Consider the following 17,276-nt stretch of genomic DNA (forward strand, 5'->3'; position numbering starts at 1 on the left):
TATTATTATGTATCATAGATTTATACTCTAATTGGTAATAGAGAAGTGAGTCTGGGAAAACAGGCCTATTGATTTCAGTCGAACTTGATTCTAAATAATGAAAATTAATTTGCTCAACCAGCAGTTTCCAATAAACAGAAATATAGACTCTTAACAATAAGTGCGATGTCGAGTTTTGTACACTTTGTGCCACCGCTACAAAAATTTAAACCCTTTTTTTTTAATTTAGAGTTTTATTGTGGCGTGATACTTGAGTATAACTTACAGGGCGCATCACATATTCTGGAACCTTATTGAGACTGGATAACCTAAAACTAAAAGGTAGATAGGATCGTATGAATATAGCAAATCAAGTAGTACCCTTTCATTTCCGTTAAAAAATGACGTGATGTAATTTCCAGTTTACAATAAATAATACGTCGGGAAACACTTACTAGGAAAAAATGATTCGCCATTGGATGTCGGACCCGAAAAACTAGCGTACCATGTGATTTTAATCTTCAGTCATAGAAATAGAATCTCAAAAGTCGATTATTTCCTACCGGGAAATTGAAATCGAAAGTAAAACAGTTTTTTTTTGTAATTCGTAGAAATGGCAAATATTATTGATGAATGAAGGTAAGGATTTCTAATATTAGAGAAATGAGTCATCGCCACAAGACTTTTTCTGGGTTTTCCTTTTCCAATTGTGTTGTAATGTTGTGACTGCAGGTATATATTCTATCATAACATAATTTAATGTGGTTTTACAGGGCTGGCCACGAATAAATTGATGGCGAGCAGATGACTGCTCACGCAAATTTAGGTTTGGGCGAGCAAGGCGAGGAATAAAAATTGCTCACGCAAAATGTTGTTTGCGTGAGCACACATTTTGTAACATTGTTTCAATTTAAAATCATAAGAAAATTGCTATTTCTGGCACAAAGTTTGCAGTAAACATGTGTGACCATCGCTTTCTGTTTTTGACAGTCATACGTACTCTTCTTTATTAAAACCAATTTCCGTATGGATTTCTTCACCCCACGAAATAAATGTGGATAGGGCAATCAGGTTGCCTTTGGCCATTATTACGCTTAGATTGAAAATTATACGACTGCACAATGGAATAAAAACCGAAGTTCTGATAAAATAGGAAATACCGATAAATATTAGTTTGAAACGTGTTCATTTAGCGTGAATGCCAAATGCCGGATGTAAACATTCTTTACTTTAGACTCGATTATCACGTGTTTGTTACTGGTGTTCGTAGGAAAACCAGTCATGACGTTCAGGTCTAAAGTGTATTTTTAGTAACACAAGTTGTGAGTAACTTTATTAGCCAATCAAATTTCAGGAGGAAATGCCGCGTGCAGCTGGGTAAATCTCAGTTTGACAGACGAATTTATGACGTTATTCATATTGTTGGGTTAGTTTCGACAATAAACTTGTCAATATTTTGATTATTTTTACAGGGTTTTCTTAAAATTTTGCGCGAGCAACGAACCGCTTGCGTAAATGTAGATTTACGCGAGCACAGCGCGAGCGCGAGCAGTTGTTCGCGTCCCGTGGCAAGCCCTGGTTTTAGGACTCGGAGAAATCGGATGTATGGAGGCTGAATATAGTCATACTGATACCTTCTACTAAAAGTAAAAGTCTATTAATTGTCACAGTACATGGACTGTTGTATTGTTTACATATTAGTGCCATAATACTATATTATATAATTCTTTCAGTCTTTATGATCAAAACAAAGATTCAGACCATCAGCCCGAGGTATAAATGAATAATCAACCCGCTTTTTATGTAGCACTTTAATGGTGGAATTACCATCTCAATTGAATACTGGTAACTGGATAAAACAGACTAAGATTTTACCTACTTTCTTCATATATTTGTAGAACTTTAATTATTGAATTACCAATTAAATACTGGAAAAAACAGACTAAGATTTGGCCTACTGTGAGAACTTTAATCATTTAATTAATATACCAATTAAAGACTGGACAAAAAAGCCAACTATTAGTATTAAGAATGCAGCGAACAAGTGATGTAATGATCCATAATACTACTGTATTAAGTGACCTCCAAGAGGGAGATATTGTCGAGTTCGATCGTGGACTTTATTCACATTATGGTGTTTATGTTGGTAAGAATTTTATAATATTCTCTGGTTTAACTTCCATTCAACGCAAACAAAGTCATTACAGGACTACGTAACACATGGTTCAATTTTATTACAAGAGGTCTTCAGCTGTGGGAGGAAACCGGGGGACTCAGAGAAAACCCATGAGGTTAGACAGACCACCTACTACTTGTTACGTACAAGCTGGGAATTAAAACTTGGGCAACTGACAGACCTTATGATCCAAAGTACACATAGACCAATCCCCCCCCCCATTTACTCTAAGGTCAATGTCAATTGGACAACTCTAAAAGGCCAATGTCTATCAGACATGACAACCCGAAAGGCCAATGTCTATCTATCAGACATGATAACACCAAAGGCCAATGTCTATCAGACATAACAACCCTAAAGGCCAATGTCTATCTGACATGTCACATTGTAACCCTAAAGGTCAACAGAATGTAAAGTTATAGCAGGTTTATATTGATTTAGCACACACCACTTGTCTTGCCCATTAAAAGCAACCCCCACCCCCCATCCCCACTCCCATAAAAACACTGACATTTTGAATAGTACTGAGTTCTAGTATATCAGAATAGCAAATTAAGACACCTTAATGATGCTCCAATTCCTCCACCCCCATTGTATGTTTGACTATTAAGATTAATTAATTGCCTTTTTTCAGGGAATGAAGAAATTGTTCATTTAGCCGGTGAAGATGAATATGATGGTTTAGGTGACGTCAATACCAGTCATCTCTTCAGTATTTCTGGACAAAGATTCAACAAAGCCTGGGTGAAAAAAGATAGTTTTTGGACCGTGACCAGCAATTCTAGAGCCAAGATAAATAACAAAGATAACAAGAGAAAGTAAGAAATGAAATAAAATTGGGTTTAACGTCCTACTGTTTTGCTCCGAACTGGGCTAATGAAGAAGGGTATACGCCATACAGAGTGCTATGAGGGAAATTTTGCCCGGGCAGTGGCACTACGGCCTACTCTTATATCGAATTCAAACTGCCAAGGGATCTTTTACGTGCACACCAATGTGTACACGGGACATCATTTTTTTGTCCCATCCGAATCACTAGACAGCTGTTCTTGTCGGGCCCTCCGACCTGTATCACTGACAAGGGGGAAGCACGCCAGAAAATCTAGCTGAACTTTCTCGGCCAATGCAGGGATCGAACACCTGACCTCCAGACTAGCTAGCCAGCATCTTACCTACTTAGCCACCGTGATCCCCCAAGAAAGTAAGAATATTTTATATAAAAATAAAGCCGCTGGTCGTCATCAAATTGTATTTTTCTGACAAGATCTAATTTTCTCACAGCTTGAACTCAATTGGAGAGAGAGAGAGAAATGGGTTTAACATCCTCTCGACACAAACTACTGTCTGATTCATCGTAAATTTTAAACGGATTTCTTCGAATATGAACAAACTACTTAACTTTAGTTATTATAAACTTACCTGGGTGTTTGTAATGAACTCCCGTTCGATAAAATCCATTGCACAACTAATTATCACAACGATGAAAACAATTTCTCTCTTGAAAAATTTGAAAATTTACTTGTAATTTCGACAGAGTCGATGTCAACAATGTCTTCGTGACGTAATGGTCGAATCCAATATACCTGTTGCGGGGGTTGGTTAACATTGAAAGATAGTTTGACAGCGCGATCATTTTGATCGTATATGGGTTTGGGCGACGAAAAATATCAATTGAAGGCAATTACATAGGAGATTTATATGGAAACCATTGATCGCCAGTCTATCAAATTTTCTTCACAATCAAAATATCACTGATTGCACGGATACTCGTAAAAATAAAGTCATGAATAAACTATAAATATCCTATCTTCTTTATGTTATAAATAATTTAACAAGGATCATGAAGCTTACCTCCGAATTCTCTGAGTGTATTTTTAATTTTATACGCATTCTTTCGATCGAATAATAACCGCTTCAGTAACATCTTTAAGCGTGTTGCGGCAGCCCTCAGCGTGTCTATTGCCGTATTGGGTGCCCGGGTGGGTATATAATGCTACTAAGCCCGTATGACCCCGTAAGAAGCGGAACATTAATTCTCGATTCGACAGTTTTGACCGAAGTGTGATAAAGCCCGTAAAACGAATGTATAGTTGTGTTTGTGCGGCATGCGTGTTCAAAAGTAAATAATCCCATCCGAGTCGCTAATCAAATAATTAGAACAAAATATTTCAAAAAGTAAAGCTATAAAATTTGCAGAGATTTTACTAGAATGTAAAAGACGGTAACTAAATACAGGAATGCGGGTAGTTATGTGTGCGAACGCTCAAACTCAATGCCAATTGTCGTAGGTATCCAGACCACTCGGACCAAAGACTACTCGGACTAAGACCAGTCGGACCAACACAAGACCAGTCGGACCAATTAAATTATATTATAAGGCTAGACAATATGCTATTTATTTATTATTAAATCACAATACAAAGAAGCAAATAATTCTTATACGGAATTCTTATATTTAGAGTTGTTTGGTTCAATTTTGTGTACGGAAAATAAATCAACGATTAGTTTTAAAATTAATTAATAATGGTGCCAAAAAAAAATATCAATCTAATTTTTCTTTACTCTTGCAATGAGACTCGGTATGTCCAGACTTTTGACAGTTTCTACATATACGGGTATACTGTTCTTGTCTGATAGCCTAATTTTACTTTTTCCACATTCGCGGTATCCCCAGTGGTTTCATTCCGTTCTACCCCACTAACCCCTGGGTTACTATATATGGGGGGGGGGGGGTGTGGAGACACGTTTTCAAGTTATCCGCCCTTGATGCGTTAATATAAACAGCACATAATAATACGAAGACCGGACGTTTATATGCCCCTTTTTAAACGTGACTACAAGTGTGGTTCTCGATATTTTGCGATTTGGAATACAATTATCAATTTATTCAAACAACACGTTATTATTAGTTCGAGTAGTCATATTAAAACACACACAATTATCAATTTATTCAAATAACACTTTATTATTGGTTCGAGTAGTCATATTAAAATAAACACAATTATCAATTTATTAAAATAACACTTTATTATTGGTTCGAGTAATTATATTCAAACAAACGCAATTATCAATTTATTAAAACAACATTTTATTATTGGTCCGAGTCGTCTTTCTGTTGGGTCCGAATAGTCTTTTTGTATGGTCCGAGTAGTCTATTTGTTTGGGCTGAGTGGTCTATCAGTTGGTCCGACTGGTCTTGAACCGAGTGGTCTTTGGTCCGAGTGGTCATGGATTCTTGTCGTAATTGTACTTGAATTTCCTATGCTGTCACCCCTAATACGAAATGATATCTTCCGCAGAGTGACGTAACCATCTTCCATATTGGTATTTTTCTCTGGGAAAAGTTTGTGATATTTCAATTTTTCAAGAGAGAACTTGTTTTCATCGTTGTGATAATTAGTTGTGCAATGGATTTTATCGAACGGGAGTTCATTACAAACACACAGGTAAGTTTATAATAACCAACGTTAAGTAGTTTGTTCATAATCGAAGAAATCCGTTTAAAATTTACGATGAATCAGACAGTAGGTAATTTCTGAACTAACATATGTTTCAATTTTGTTTCAATAATTCTGTTGCACATAGGGGTCTTTAGCAGTGGAAGGAAGCCATAGAAACCCCACAAGATTGGACAGGTGACCCTACTCCTTGTCACGTACAACCAGGCAATTGAAACCATGCCAGTTGACTCAATGAAAGACCTTATGATACAATGCACACATGCTAACCATTTGGCCAGCCAACCTGCAATACTAAGTACAGAAGGAAAGTTTTGTAATAACTTATTAATGATGCCTTTATCAAATTTTTTACAGGCCATTACCGAAACGTCAAATAGTGGAGAATGCATTATCTCGATTGGGTCGTGTTGGCTACAACCTTATCTACAGTAACTGTGAACATTTCGCTAATTGGTGTCGATATGAAGTCGAGAAAAGTGAACAGGTAAGAACTAGAATACAAAAGTTTTTAATGTCTCATCTAGAAAATAATTTGGTCATTTTGAGACTAACATTATGGTAAAAAGGGTCTAGTCCTTCGTATGGAATGGAAATTCATGGCCCACGCATATACTTATTGGCGTGCACGTAAAAGAACCCTTGACAGTTGGAATATGACAAGCATTATAAGGGTATGTTGTTTCTATGGTTACGAGTGCAATTTATGGTAAGAGAATTTTACACATACAGCAGCGTTTTCAACTGTCAAGGGATCCTTTATGTGTGCCATCGAAAAGACTGGTGGACCTCATCCAAATAAGTGATGGACCAACTCTTTATCGAATTCCGACTGTAAAGAGATCTTTTACAGTTTGACCACAGTTGTTTGTCCCATCCGAACAACTAGAACGTTTCCTTGCCAGGCCCTACATTTTGTGCCGCTGAAAGCAAGACAGGAATTATCTTCACCAACACTGTGATCGGACAATACGTATTTTAATATCCAGGGGGATGGCCGAATGGTTAGCACGTGCGTGTTGGATCGTAAGGTATGTCATTGAGTCAACTGGCGTTGTACGTGCCAAGGAATAGGTCCGTCTGTCCAACCTCATGGGTTTTCTCCGTCCTCAGGGTTTCCACCCACTGCTAAAGACCCCTACGTGCAAGCAAATTATTGAAATAAAATTAAACCATATGTTAGTTCCGAAATGACCAAGTCTGTGTCGGGTGAACGTTAAACTCTCTCTCTGTGTGTGTGTGTGTCTCTCTCTGTCTGTCTGTCTGTCTGTCTCTCTCTTTAATATCCGCGTTTTATTTTTTACAGGTTGATAATTGGTTAACAGGACTGGCACTGGGGGTTGCAGGGGTTTTAACGGTTGTTGGAGCAGCGTTTTTGATGCCTCAGAAAGATGAGAAAGGGAAAGAAAGGGCCCAAGAACAATAGTTGTAAAGATTCCAAGATTGCCAGTGAAATTGAATTTATAAAGTTGTATATAATTCATCTTTATGTTTGTATATAAAATGTTTATATTTTTAACCAGAACAGAAGACTTTTAACGTGATTTTAATGCCATAAAATTCCTTGCTAACTACAATATTATGAAAATGGAATCTCTAATAGTAATATCAGTTCGACAATAGTTGAATATCAGTTCAGTATTTACAAATACATGTATGTAACAAATTGAAAATTACATCAAAATACATTGTGTAATAAGCAAGACGTCATCTTTATCTCCCGGGAACCAAATTGATGATCCTGTTTAGCATCTGATTGAATTCAAGCTGTGAGATTATCTAGGGGGTACGCGATTAAACGTTCTGGACTTGAATTCTCAAAAATAATCACAATCGAGTGAAAAGGGGGATTTCGGGTTACAGCATAAGAAAATCAGCTGTCATGGTTGGTTGAGATATTTTCTTATGCTGTGTTTAATTACGTCACGATTCTACTTACACCACCTCCTGTGACAGGACTGAATTCCGCGTCATTCAATTGCAAATCTGTCAGTTCGGAACGTTCTGGACTGAGAATCAAGCATCCCTTAAGCATTGGTATTTTTATTTTGGATTTCTTGATTAAATGTTAAATAATCAATTTGAGTACATTTTTGCATATATTAAAGATAGATTATGGGAGATAAGATAAAGAGATGGCAGTTCTCGCTATAATAGTTTAAAACTAGATAGTGTAAAGGTAATTTGCTGAAAATTTCAGTCAAATTGATCCACTATAAGCCGAGAAAGAAGCCGATGAAATTTTCGCATAGTCTCAGTTATCATCACTAAAATCATTAATATAAAAAGCATAGTCTCGATTACCCTCTTTTCTGATTTAATTATCTTTGGCCGTTAGCGGCATATAGGAATCTAATCAAGCCTACATCGAAGGCTAGCCTTGACATCGAGAGTCATTATACACAACAAACAATCTGACAAAAAAGATCTGAGCTTCGGTGTACCGCAGGGCTCAGTTTTAGGCCCAATTTTGTTTAGCATATACACCACCCCATTGTCCAAAATTATTGAGAAACATGGTCTGCAGTTCCAACTTTACGCAGATGACACTCAGTTGTACCTGTCGTTTAAACCCTCTCTGCCTGGAGATTTCAATACATCAAAATATCAAATTGAAGAGTGTATTATTGAAATTCGTGTATGGATGGGAATCAATTTCCTTAAACTGAACGACGAAAAGACTGAATACATTCTTTTTGGATCAAACAGTTTAGTATCTAAGTTTGATAAAGGTGTTTCACTCTTAGTTGGTGAGCATGAAATAATCCCAACATCTTCAGTCTGTAACATTGGTGTTATCTTTGACAGTGAACTATCCATGGAGAAACAAATTAGCAATATTTGCAGATCTTGTTATTTTCAACTGAGGAATATAAGTAAAATCAGTAAAAATTTGCCAGTTGAGTCCATCAAAACTGTTGTTCAGGCGCTTGTCACATCACGATTAGATCAATGTAATTCGTTACTTATTGGTTTACCATCTCGTCTCACTGATAAATTGCAAAAGGTTCAGAACGCCGCAGCTCGTCTCATTACCAGAAGTAAATATAATGATCATATCACCCCTATTTTAATTCAACTTCACTGGTTACCCATTGTTTTTAGAATTCAATATAAGGTCATTCTTTTAACTTTTAAATGTTTAAATCATATGGCACCGTTGTATTTATCGTCGCTTTTAGATATATATTCCCCTACTCGTACATTGAGGTCCTCAAGTGACCATTATTCACTTGTCTGTAAAACAGCTAGACTGAAAACTTATGGTGAACGATCGTTTACAGTGCAGGCCCCTAAACTGTGGAATAAGCTCCCACTTACTCTCAGAAGTTCTACCTCTTTATCGAGTTTTAAATCGCAATTGAAAACACTTTTATTCAAACAAGCTTTTGATTTATAGATTTATTTTTACTGTTTTAATTTTATACAATTATTATAGATTTTTAAACGTATGTTTTATTTTTTTTATAGTTTTTTATGTAATATATATTGTACAGCGCATCTGAACACATTTTGTGAAAGCGTGCGCTATATAAATGATGATAATAATAATAATAATATTATGGTCTGGATAAGTTAATTAATGTCTAATTGATAATTTAGATAAAATTTCAGGCCTAAGGAAAGACTTGTAATAAGCAGATTTTGCTCTTGCATAATGCATGTTTAAGCTGTGAGAGATTCTATATTTTCCTTAAATTTAATTTTTATTTCTAAACTGAACTCAAATGGTATTTATGTATGATAGATTTAGAAGTAATAATATTTCTACCATAAAAAAAACTGACGCATGCAAGGGAAGACTTCAACTTTCTTATGAGGAAAAGTCTTAGAAGTCTTTAATCTTTTTCTGACAGATAAAGAACTGGAGTTTATATAAGATGAATTTGTGTTCTATTATTTTGTGTTCAAGTTTTTGTATCTCGAAGTTTTCACTTGTCATCCTCATACAAAATCTGGAACAAAGACTTAACCATTTGTTACTCTGTAATGAATAGCGTATAGCCAAAAGAATGTTTAGGAAAAGTTTGAGTAGGGCAATGAGACGTGGATAACAATGATGCAATGGGGAAAGTAGTGGTGGTCTGCATCCAAACAATATCAAGGGAGCTAACTGCTTTTTTCTGCACTTGGACTAAGACTAGTAATTATTTCCCTTCATTTCATGATGGACGAATGTAGTGCGAGTTATAAATAGACAATTTTTCCCTTAATTTTTTTCTCCCCTCTTCCTGCATTTTTGGGTTGACTTTTTGGTCTAGAATTGGAGAAAAGGGATCAAATTTGCAATTTCATAGCAGTTTTGGGTAATACTGATGATATTACAGCGGAGGGATAGGGGGTGTAAAGTGTCTTTCTGCAGAGCAGTCATTGTGTCGGAAGTGAGATTTTCACCCCAGTCAACTTCAAATCCGTGTAGCAAAAAATCTAAATGGTCAACCCCCTACAAAATTATGATGAGGAGATTGCCAAATGTTGTCCCCATTGTGCCTATAAAGATTGGAACCAACGGAATGTTGAGAAAAAAGCTACAGCCTGTGATGTTACAGCCATTTAACATTGAAGTCAATGGGCAAATAATTGCTAGTCGGAGTCCTGATGATATAAAGAAGCATGGCCGACTCGGGATGTTGATATTTTTTCAACGGCTTATTTCCTGAAATTTTGAATGGAAAGTGTCAGAAATGGTAAGAATACTGCTTTTTTATTGCCCAGCAGTAAGTTTTTTGACTATTTGGTATCAAAATAGCCATGATTGGCCGAGTGTGAATTTTGGGTTGTAAATGTGTAACATTTTGTTCACAATGATATCAAAACATGGTTAGGTCTAAATATTAAGGCCAACTCAACTGCAGATTTGGTCTAAAGTCACGAGATGTAAACAGGGCTGACCCTAACCCTAACCCAAGACCCAGTCCTTACCTTAACCCTAACCCACAATCTTTTCAAAAAGCATGTAGCCTAGGCCTAAGCCAAGACCTAGTCCTGACCCTAGCCCTAACCCACAATTGTGTCAAAAAATCATGTGCCCTAACCCTATTTACATGTTGTAACCTTGAACCAAGTCTGCAGTTGGCCTTAATATTTAGACCTAACAAGTTTTTGACATCATACAATGAAATGTTAACATGTACACTCCAAAATTCACACCTGTGTGACTTTTGACTAAACCTGCAGTTGGCCTTAATATTTAGACCAAACCTGGAAACATGGTGTCTACCTTTGAGATTGGCTTAGACTTATGTGACATTCAAGGTTTACTTATTTACTGACTGTTAACTGGTTTCTTGTTGGGGGGGGGGGGCACTGAAGGGATGTTCGCTAGAAATAAAGAGGCATATTATTTCTATTTCCAGTTGAAACCGCGAGGAGGTCTCCCTTCTTATTCAACCACATATTTTTTTTTATTATTATTATTTTCTTACTTTTTTTTTATTGCATATTTATTTCCATCTTTCTTTCATTTCAGGTGTCAGGTTACTGTGCAAGAGTGGTATGATTGACCTCAACACAAGTATTAAGGCAAAAGGTGGGTATATGACAATGGCTTGCATTTGTCTGTCTTGCTTATTTACTATAGCTGTGATCCTGTAAAGTGTCATCTGCTGTTGATGGCTGGTCTAAATGGCCCTTTTTGTAGCCGGATTCAACTGCACAGTAATTCTTGTACTCGCGGAATTCATAAAGCTTTCGTCCACGCAGCAGAAGTGCTTGTCTTTGCACTTCGGGTCTGGATTGGTATTCTCTGTGGTACAGACTCTCTCTTTCTATTTGCCGCAGGGAATATCTTGTCTTTGGAGAAAGAGGGGCCCCAAGGAGTTTAGCTTTCTGCTCAGTGGCACTCTTTATTCCATCAATGCTTCTCAATATTGTTGAGGAAAGTCGACCCATCGCATTTCTTCCGTAATTTACATTCTTTGGAAGTGAAACACTCAACGAGCGGTTGATTGCTTCACATTTCTGTGTATTTGTTTGGAATTTGGTTTTTTCTAAAGCTGCTTCACTTATTCGGATTTTTAAAATTTCACTTAGAATTGATTTGTCATTTTCATTCATTTTCAGGGAATCAACTTTGTTTGAGGCCAGATACATGGAACGGTTCCACCAGTTATTTGTTATCCCACCCCGGCACACAACAGAATGAAGGCGGCACTTTGAGCAGTCGCCGTCGTAACACATGATAGTGGACTCTAGGACTTTTGGTAGGCGTTTTCTCATCTCCTCGGTATTACCACAGTGATTTTCAAACAATGTAGTCATGATTAGACTGCATCTAGCTTTTACATCTTGGCTCAGTATTTTCTTGATCTTGCCCTTATCCAGTCTGGTTTTACCAGGAAACATCTCCTCGCTGAATTTTGCATTATAGCAGTGCCTGAATTGAGTGGCAGCCGGGTGTGAAGGGTCAGCTAGTCGCTCCACACTCCACATCGGATGCAAAATTTTTAAACTATCTTCAATTCCAGCAGCTGATCGTCCATCTCCATCTGTTGTTGCATATTTGATGAGGACGTTTTGGAGAGCTAGTTCTGTGCCAATGCTTTTCCCCATGTCATACTCAGATAATGGTGCGTGAACTGGTAAATTTGCAGTACAGCCTTCGTGTCCCCCAGGGCAGTTGACAGTAAAACCTTTTCCCTTAAGCCAGGCACCTTGCCAGCACAGTTTATTTTGCATCACAGCACTCAGGATATATTTGTGCTTTGTGTTTGTCTCGCATGCAATTCCAATGGCTTGCGAGGCTGCTTGCCCTGGCTTTTTACTGTGGCCTATGGTTATGCTGTTGTAACGCCCATCCACTGCAACATTTATTATATTTGGGTTTACTGACCCTCCCTTCTGATTAAAAGATTTGACTGCTTCTATTTTTTCCCTCATGTTAATAGTGTTCAACCTTGTCATTTTAGCACTAACTTGGTTAGAAAGAGTCTGCATGCCACTGCGAGAGGGCGGTGGAATATCCAAATCTGTCAACAGCAGCCGAGCTCTGGTGTTTCCAACCGGCATGTCTAACAGTCCAGATTGTAGGGTCAGATTAATAGCGGCTGCCTTTCTTCCTGGTTTGCCAGTTGGAATCTCTTTATACAACTTGTAGACAGGTGAGATAAATGTACATTTTGTACACTTTACAGAGTACATCCAACCCGCTCCCCACTTCTGCTCACTAACAGGCTGGAAATTTGGTACTGCACAGGCCTTTCTTCTCCCCTGGGCATGTAACCGAATGACAGAATTCCACATTTCAATCATTTTCTGGATGTCTATAATCCTGTTTCCCTGGATAGTATTCGCCTCAGAATTCTCAGTCTTATCCAAATTTAACATTTCAGGTCTACATCTCAAAACCCGATGACTTCCCGGACTGGCATTAGTAGAAAGATGATGCATATGAATTTCATCCCTGATCCGTGTGACACCTGTGGAAGTTGAGGGCAAATCATAATCAGTTTGGGTTCCAGCCGAGGACCCCTGTAAACGTTGCTGTTTAGTGTTGACTTCATGTCCGAGCTTGAAAAAGACAGCCTTGCGTTTATTATGGCCTCTCATATTGGAAGATAACATAAATGGCTTGTATGTTGACTGTTGTGCATATCTCTGGGTCAGGAAAGTTGTAGGTACCATCAACATTGTAAATCATTTGACAGACCAGAATGGAGAGTGAGAACTATGATTGGTCAGTCATGTATCAGATTCCATACTAGGGGGTGGGGATCATAAAACTGTTGTAGTGTTACATAATCAGATTATCTGAACTTAATTGTCCTATGTAAATACAGCTATGTAGGAGACATTTTAAAATTTATAGGCACTGCATGTTTCAACATCTTAGATTTGACCACAATTTTGCTCTTGAAACTGCGTTAAGAGAGAAAAACTAAGATCTTTTCGACGAAAATGTTAAAAAAATCTAATATTACATGATAATTACTGTTTTAAAGGATTTTCTTGTTTGATTTATATTGAATTTTTGTTATCTTTTTACAGAATGCATTTATGTTCAAAAATAAAAATGTTCTGTTTAATTCAAAATTCATGTGCTTTTAAATTTCTGTCTGAAATTCCGCAGTTTTCTGATGTATTATAGTGTTTGCAGAATGCTGCAAAGCTCATCTGAAAATGCATAGATTTTCATAATCTTTGGCCAGGGAATTGCATATATGTTTGTTTATTAGATAACAACAGATTTGTTTAAACTGCAGAAACATGTGAGGTATATAGGACTAAGACTAGTAATTATTTCCCTTTATTTCATGATGGACGAATGTAGTGCGAGTTATAAATAGACAATTTTTCCCTTAATTTTTTTCTCCCCTCTTCCTGCATTTTTGGGTTGACTTTTTGGTCTAGAATTGGAGAAAAGGGATCAAATTTGCAATTTCATAGCAGTTTTGGGTAATACTGATGATATTACAGCGGAGGGATAGGGGGTGTAAAGTGTCTTTCTGCAGAGCAGTCATTGTGTCGGAAGTGAGATTTTCACCCCAGTCAACTTCAAATCCGTGTAGCAAAAAATCTAAATGGTCAACCCCCTACAAAATTATGATGAGGAGATTGCCAAATGTTGTCCCCATTGTGCCTATAAAGATTGGAACCAACGGAATGTTGAGAAAAAAGCTACAGCCTGTGATGTTACAGCCATTTAACATTGAAGTCAATGGGCAAATAATTACTAGTCTGAGTCCACTTGTAAAACATGGTGATTATTTATCTTGATAACTTATTTGTTTTTTGATTAAATGTTTTTGTTTTAATATTTTCAACAATTCCTTGACCCATGACTTAAAACAAATTGAATTGAGTTGATCTGATGAATTATGTAGATTAGTTTAGGTTAAATCCACTGATCATGATTCTAGAGCCATATAATTCCTTGCAAACTATAAAATTGTGAAGTTGAATCTCTAAATAGAAATACATGTCAAATAATGGTTCAGATCCTTTCAGTATTTATAAAGATATGTGGAATTGAAATTTCATCGATTTATACTGGGCGAAAAGGATTAGACCAACATTCTAGCAACGTTTAAACGTTTTCTACTTATATAATATTAATTGATAATAATTTTTCAATGAAGGATACCAAGTTATATTTATTCCTTTCGTTGTATTAAGGTCTACTAACATTATATTGTTTTGTAATGAACGATACCAAGTTAATATTTATTCCTATCGTTGAATAATGCTAATGTCTACTAACATTATATTGTTTTGTAATGAACCATACCAAGTTATATTTATTCCTTTCGTTGTATTAAGGTCTACTAACATTATATTGTTTTGTAATGAACGATACCAAGTTAATATTTATTCCTTTCGATGTATTAGGGTCTACTAACAGTGCATTATAATGTCCATATATTTTGATTTCTAACAGAATAAAATCAATACGATTAAATGTTGGTTTTAAAAAGAAATTCAGTTGTTTATTAATTCTTTGTTATCACACGCGGAACGAAGTTAGGGAAGGATATTGAAATGGGCTCCGTCCGTTGGTCCATCCAGATTCTGTTTTTGGAGCATATCTCATAAACTGTTCAAGATATCATGTGTACACACATATACCTATTACAGTTGATGCTATTTAGGAATTTTCCGGGGTGGTTTCCCCTTGTCAGTGGAATAGGACGTTGGGCCTGACGAGGACAGCTGTTTAGTCGTGCGGATGCGACGAAAAACCAAGGTTCCATGTAAACTGTATGGCATAAGCCGGTCTTCATTAGCCCAGTCGGAGCAGAACAGTAGGAAGTAAAACCCCATTGCATTTTTTTTATTTAGGAATTTACTGGAATTATTTTTTTGTGTGTTTCCATGGAAACAAAGTTGACATAGTGTTTGGTGTGCAATTTTGTTTCCGGAGCATATCTCATAAACCATTCATGAAACTTTGTACAGACATCAACCTATCGTAACAGTACTTTTGCTAATTTGCTAATTTGGAATTTCTTGGATTTAGTAATTTTTATACGCCAAAATTGGAATGTGGCCGTATATTATCGTCGCCCCCGTCCGTCCGTCGGTCCAGCGTCCACAATTGCTTGTGAGCTAAAGTTAATATTCGATTGACTTTAAAGTTATACACAGTGTTTAAGGTCATGAGACGAAGAATCCTATTAATTTTTTACCGATTTCCGATAATTACTGCCGTAGTTATGGCCCTTGTTCACTTTGAAAAATCTTGTGGATGATCTCAAGGCTAAAGTTAATATTCGATTGACTTTAAATTTATTTTATACACAGTGTTTAAGGTCATGAGACGACGAACCCTATTGATTTTCTCTGATTTCCGATAATTACTGCCAGAGTTATAACCCTTGATCACTTTGGAGAATCCTATTGACTTTCTCTGATAGCCGATAATTACTGCCAGAGTTATGGCCCTTGATCACTTTGGAAAATCTTGTGGATGCTCTAGAGGCTATAGTTAATACCCAATTGACTCTAAATGGGTGCACCGTGTTTAAGGTCCTGAGGCGGAGAAGCCTATTGATTTTCAGCGATTTCCGATAATTACTGCCAGAGTTATGGCCCTTGATCATTATATATTTATACACCGTGTTTACGTCTATATATATACTCTTCCAAAAAAGTAGGGGATATTGAAATGCAAATACCTAATATTTGGGACCTATAAATTGACAAAAATGTGTCGCAACGCATATAATAATATAATATTAATGTATATAAACTGATTTACATTCAATTCTTTACTGTTTTTACTGTAATTTCTAATCAGTTATGTTCGGCGAAATACGCCAGAAGTCTCATGTGAATGGCAATATTTAGCGTCTGGTTTTTCCAGTCTACACCGATGGTATTTATTGCGCATGCTCTCCAGATAAGAATATGTCGTCACCATTTGACGTGACTGGTGGAATATGTCTAGCCATGTTCTTTGAGTCCCTTGTTCCAAATGGCACTGAAACGCATTATGGTAAAATGTTTATTTTGTCTTGAATATTGGATATCAGAAGCCCATCTTTTCCCTGTAAGATCACAAGACCAATGTTGATTTGAATTGACAAATAATTCATGTTTTCAATGTCGAAAATTTTTGATGATATTGAGTTAGAGACTTAGCTACTTTAACGTCAGACAGCATGACATCCTGGCACCGATAGTTCTGCCCTTTGCTCAACGTGCAGGTCGACATTTCATCTTTCAAGATGATAATGCCCGGGCCCACTGCGCTGGTGTCGTGAATGACTACTTCCAGCGTCACCATATTATCCATATGCCTTGGCCAGCCATGAGTCCTGACCTTTCCCCTATAGAGCATGTCTCGGACATGATCGGGAGACGTGTTCGTCGACGTCAACGTCAACTGACAACACTGCAAGAATTGGCCGTGGCACTGCAAGAGGAGTGGGTTAGATTGCCTCAAATCGTGATTGGACGGTTGATTAGGAGCATGCCACGACGAATTGCTGAATGTCTGAGGATTGGTGGAGCAATTACTCATTATTAAGACAAAAATCAAAAACGTCCATTTTCACTTTCACAGTGTATCTTTTTGCGAGTGAAATGGTGCCGTCAAATAAGCCGCTCATATGAACTGTTTATGTTCATGTGTAGGCAATTGACCTGTTATTAGCATAGACTGGTTACCTCTAATAAAAACAGCAGTGCATTTCCGCAGTTTTGTATTTTTTCTGAATATCCCC

General features: G+C 37.0%; 1 protein-coding gene and 1 long non-coding RNA gene across 3 annotated transcripts; both read left to right on the plus strand.

Annotated features, from left to right (window-relative positions):
• The first annotated feature begins 357 nt into the window (after positions 1-357).
• On the plus strand, positions 358-9,499 carry LOC126811041 (phospholipase A and acyltransferase 2). The gene is made up of 5 exons (XM_050536519.2): positions 358-618; positions 1,713-2,125; positions 2,790-2,973; positions 5,971-6,100; positions 6,920-9,499. Exons 2-5 carry the CDS (start codon positions 2,011-2,013, stop codon positions 7,037-7,039), a joined length of 549 nt encoding a protein of 182 aa, XP_050392476.1. The 5' UTR covers positions 358-618; positions 1,713-2,010; the 3' UTR covers positions 7,040-9,499.
• Positions 9,500-11,003: 1,504 nt separating this feature from the next.
• LOC126811043 (uncharacterized) lies at positions 11,004-15,029 on the plus strand. Of its 2 annotated transcripts, XR_007675356.2 has the most exons (4): positions 11,004-11,143; positions 11,677-11,816; positions 12,522-12,713; positions 12,945-15,029. It is a non-coding gene; the product is annotated as an uncharacterized LOC126811043 (long non-coding RNA). The 2 variants fall into 2 exon arrangements; XR_008785994.1 differs by lacking the exon at positions 11,677-11,816 and having other exon boundaries at positions 11,052-11,143.
• The last annotated feature ends 2,247 nt before the right edge of the window (positions 15,030-17,276 follow it).

The sequence above is a fragment of the Patella vulgata genome, chromosome 2 (genome assembly GCF_932274485.2).
Source record: "Patella vulgata chromosome 2, xgPatVulg1.2, whole genome shotgun sequence".
Classification (NCBI taxonomy): domain Eukaryota; kingdom Metazoa; phylum Mollusca; class Gastropoda; family Patellidae; genus Patella; species Patella vulgata.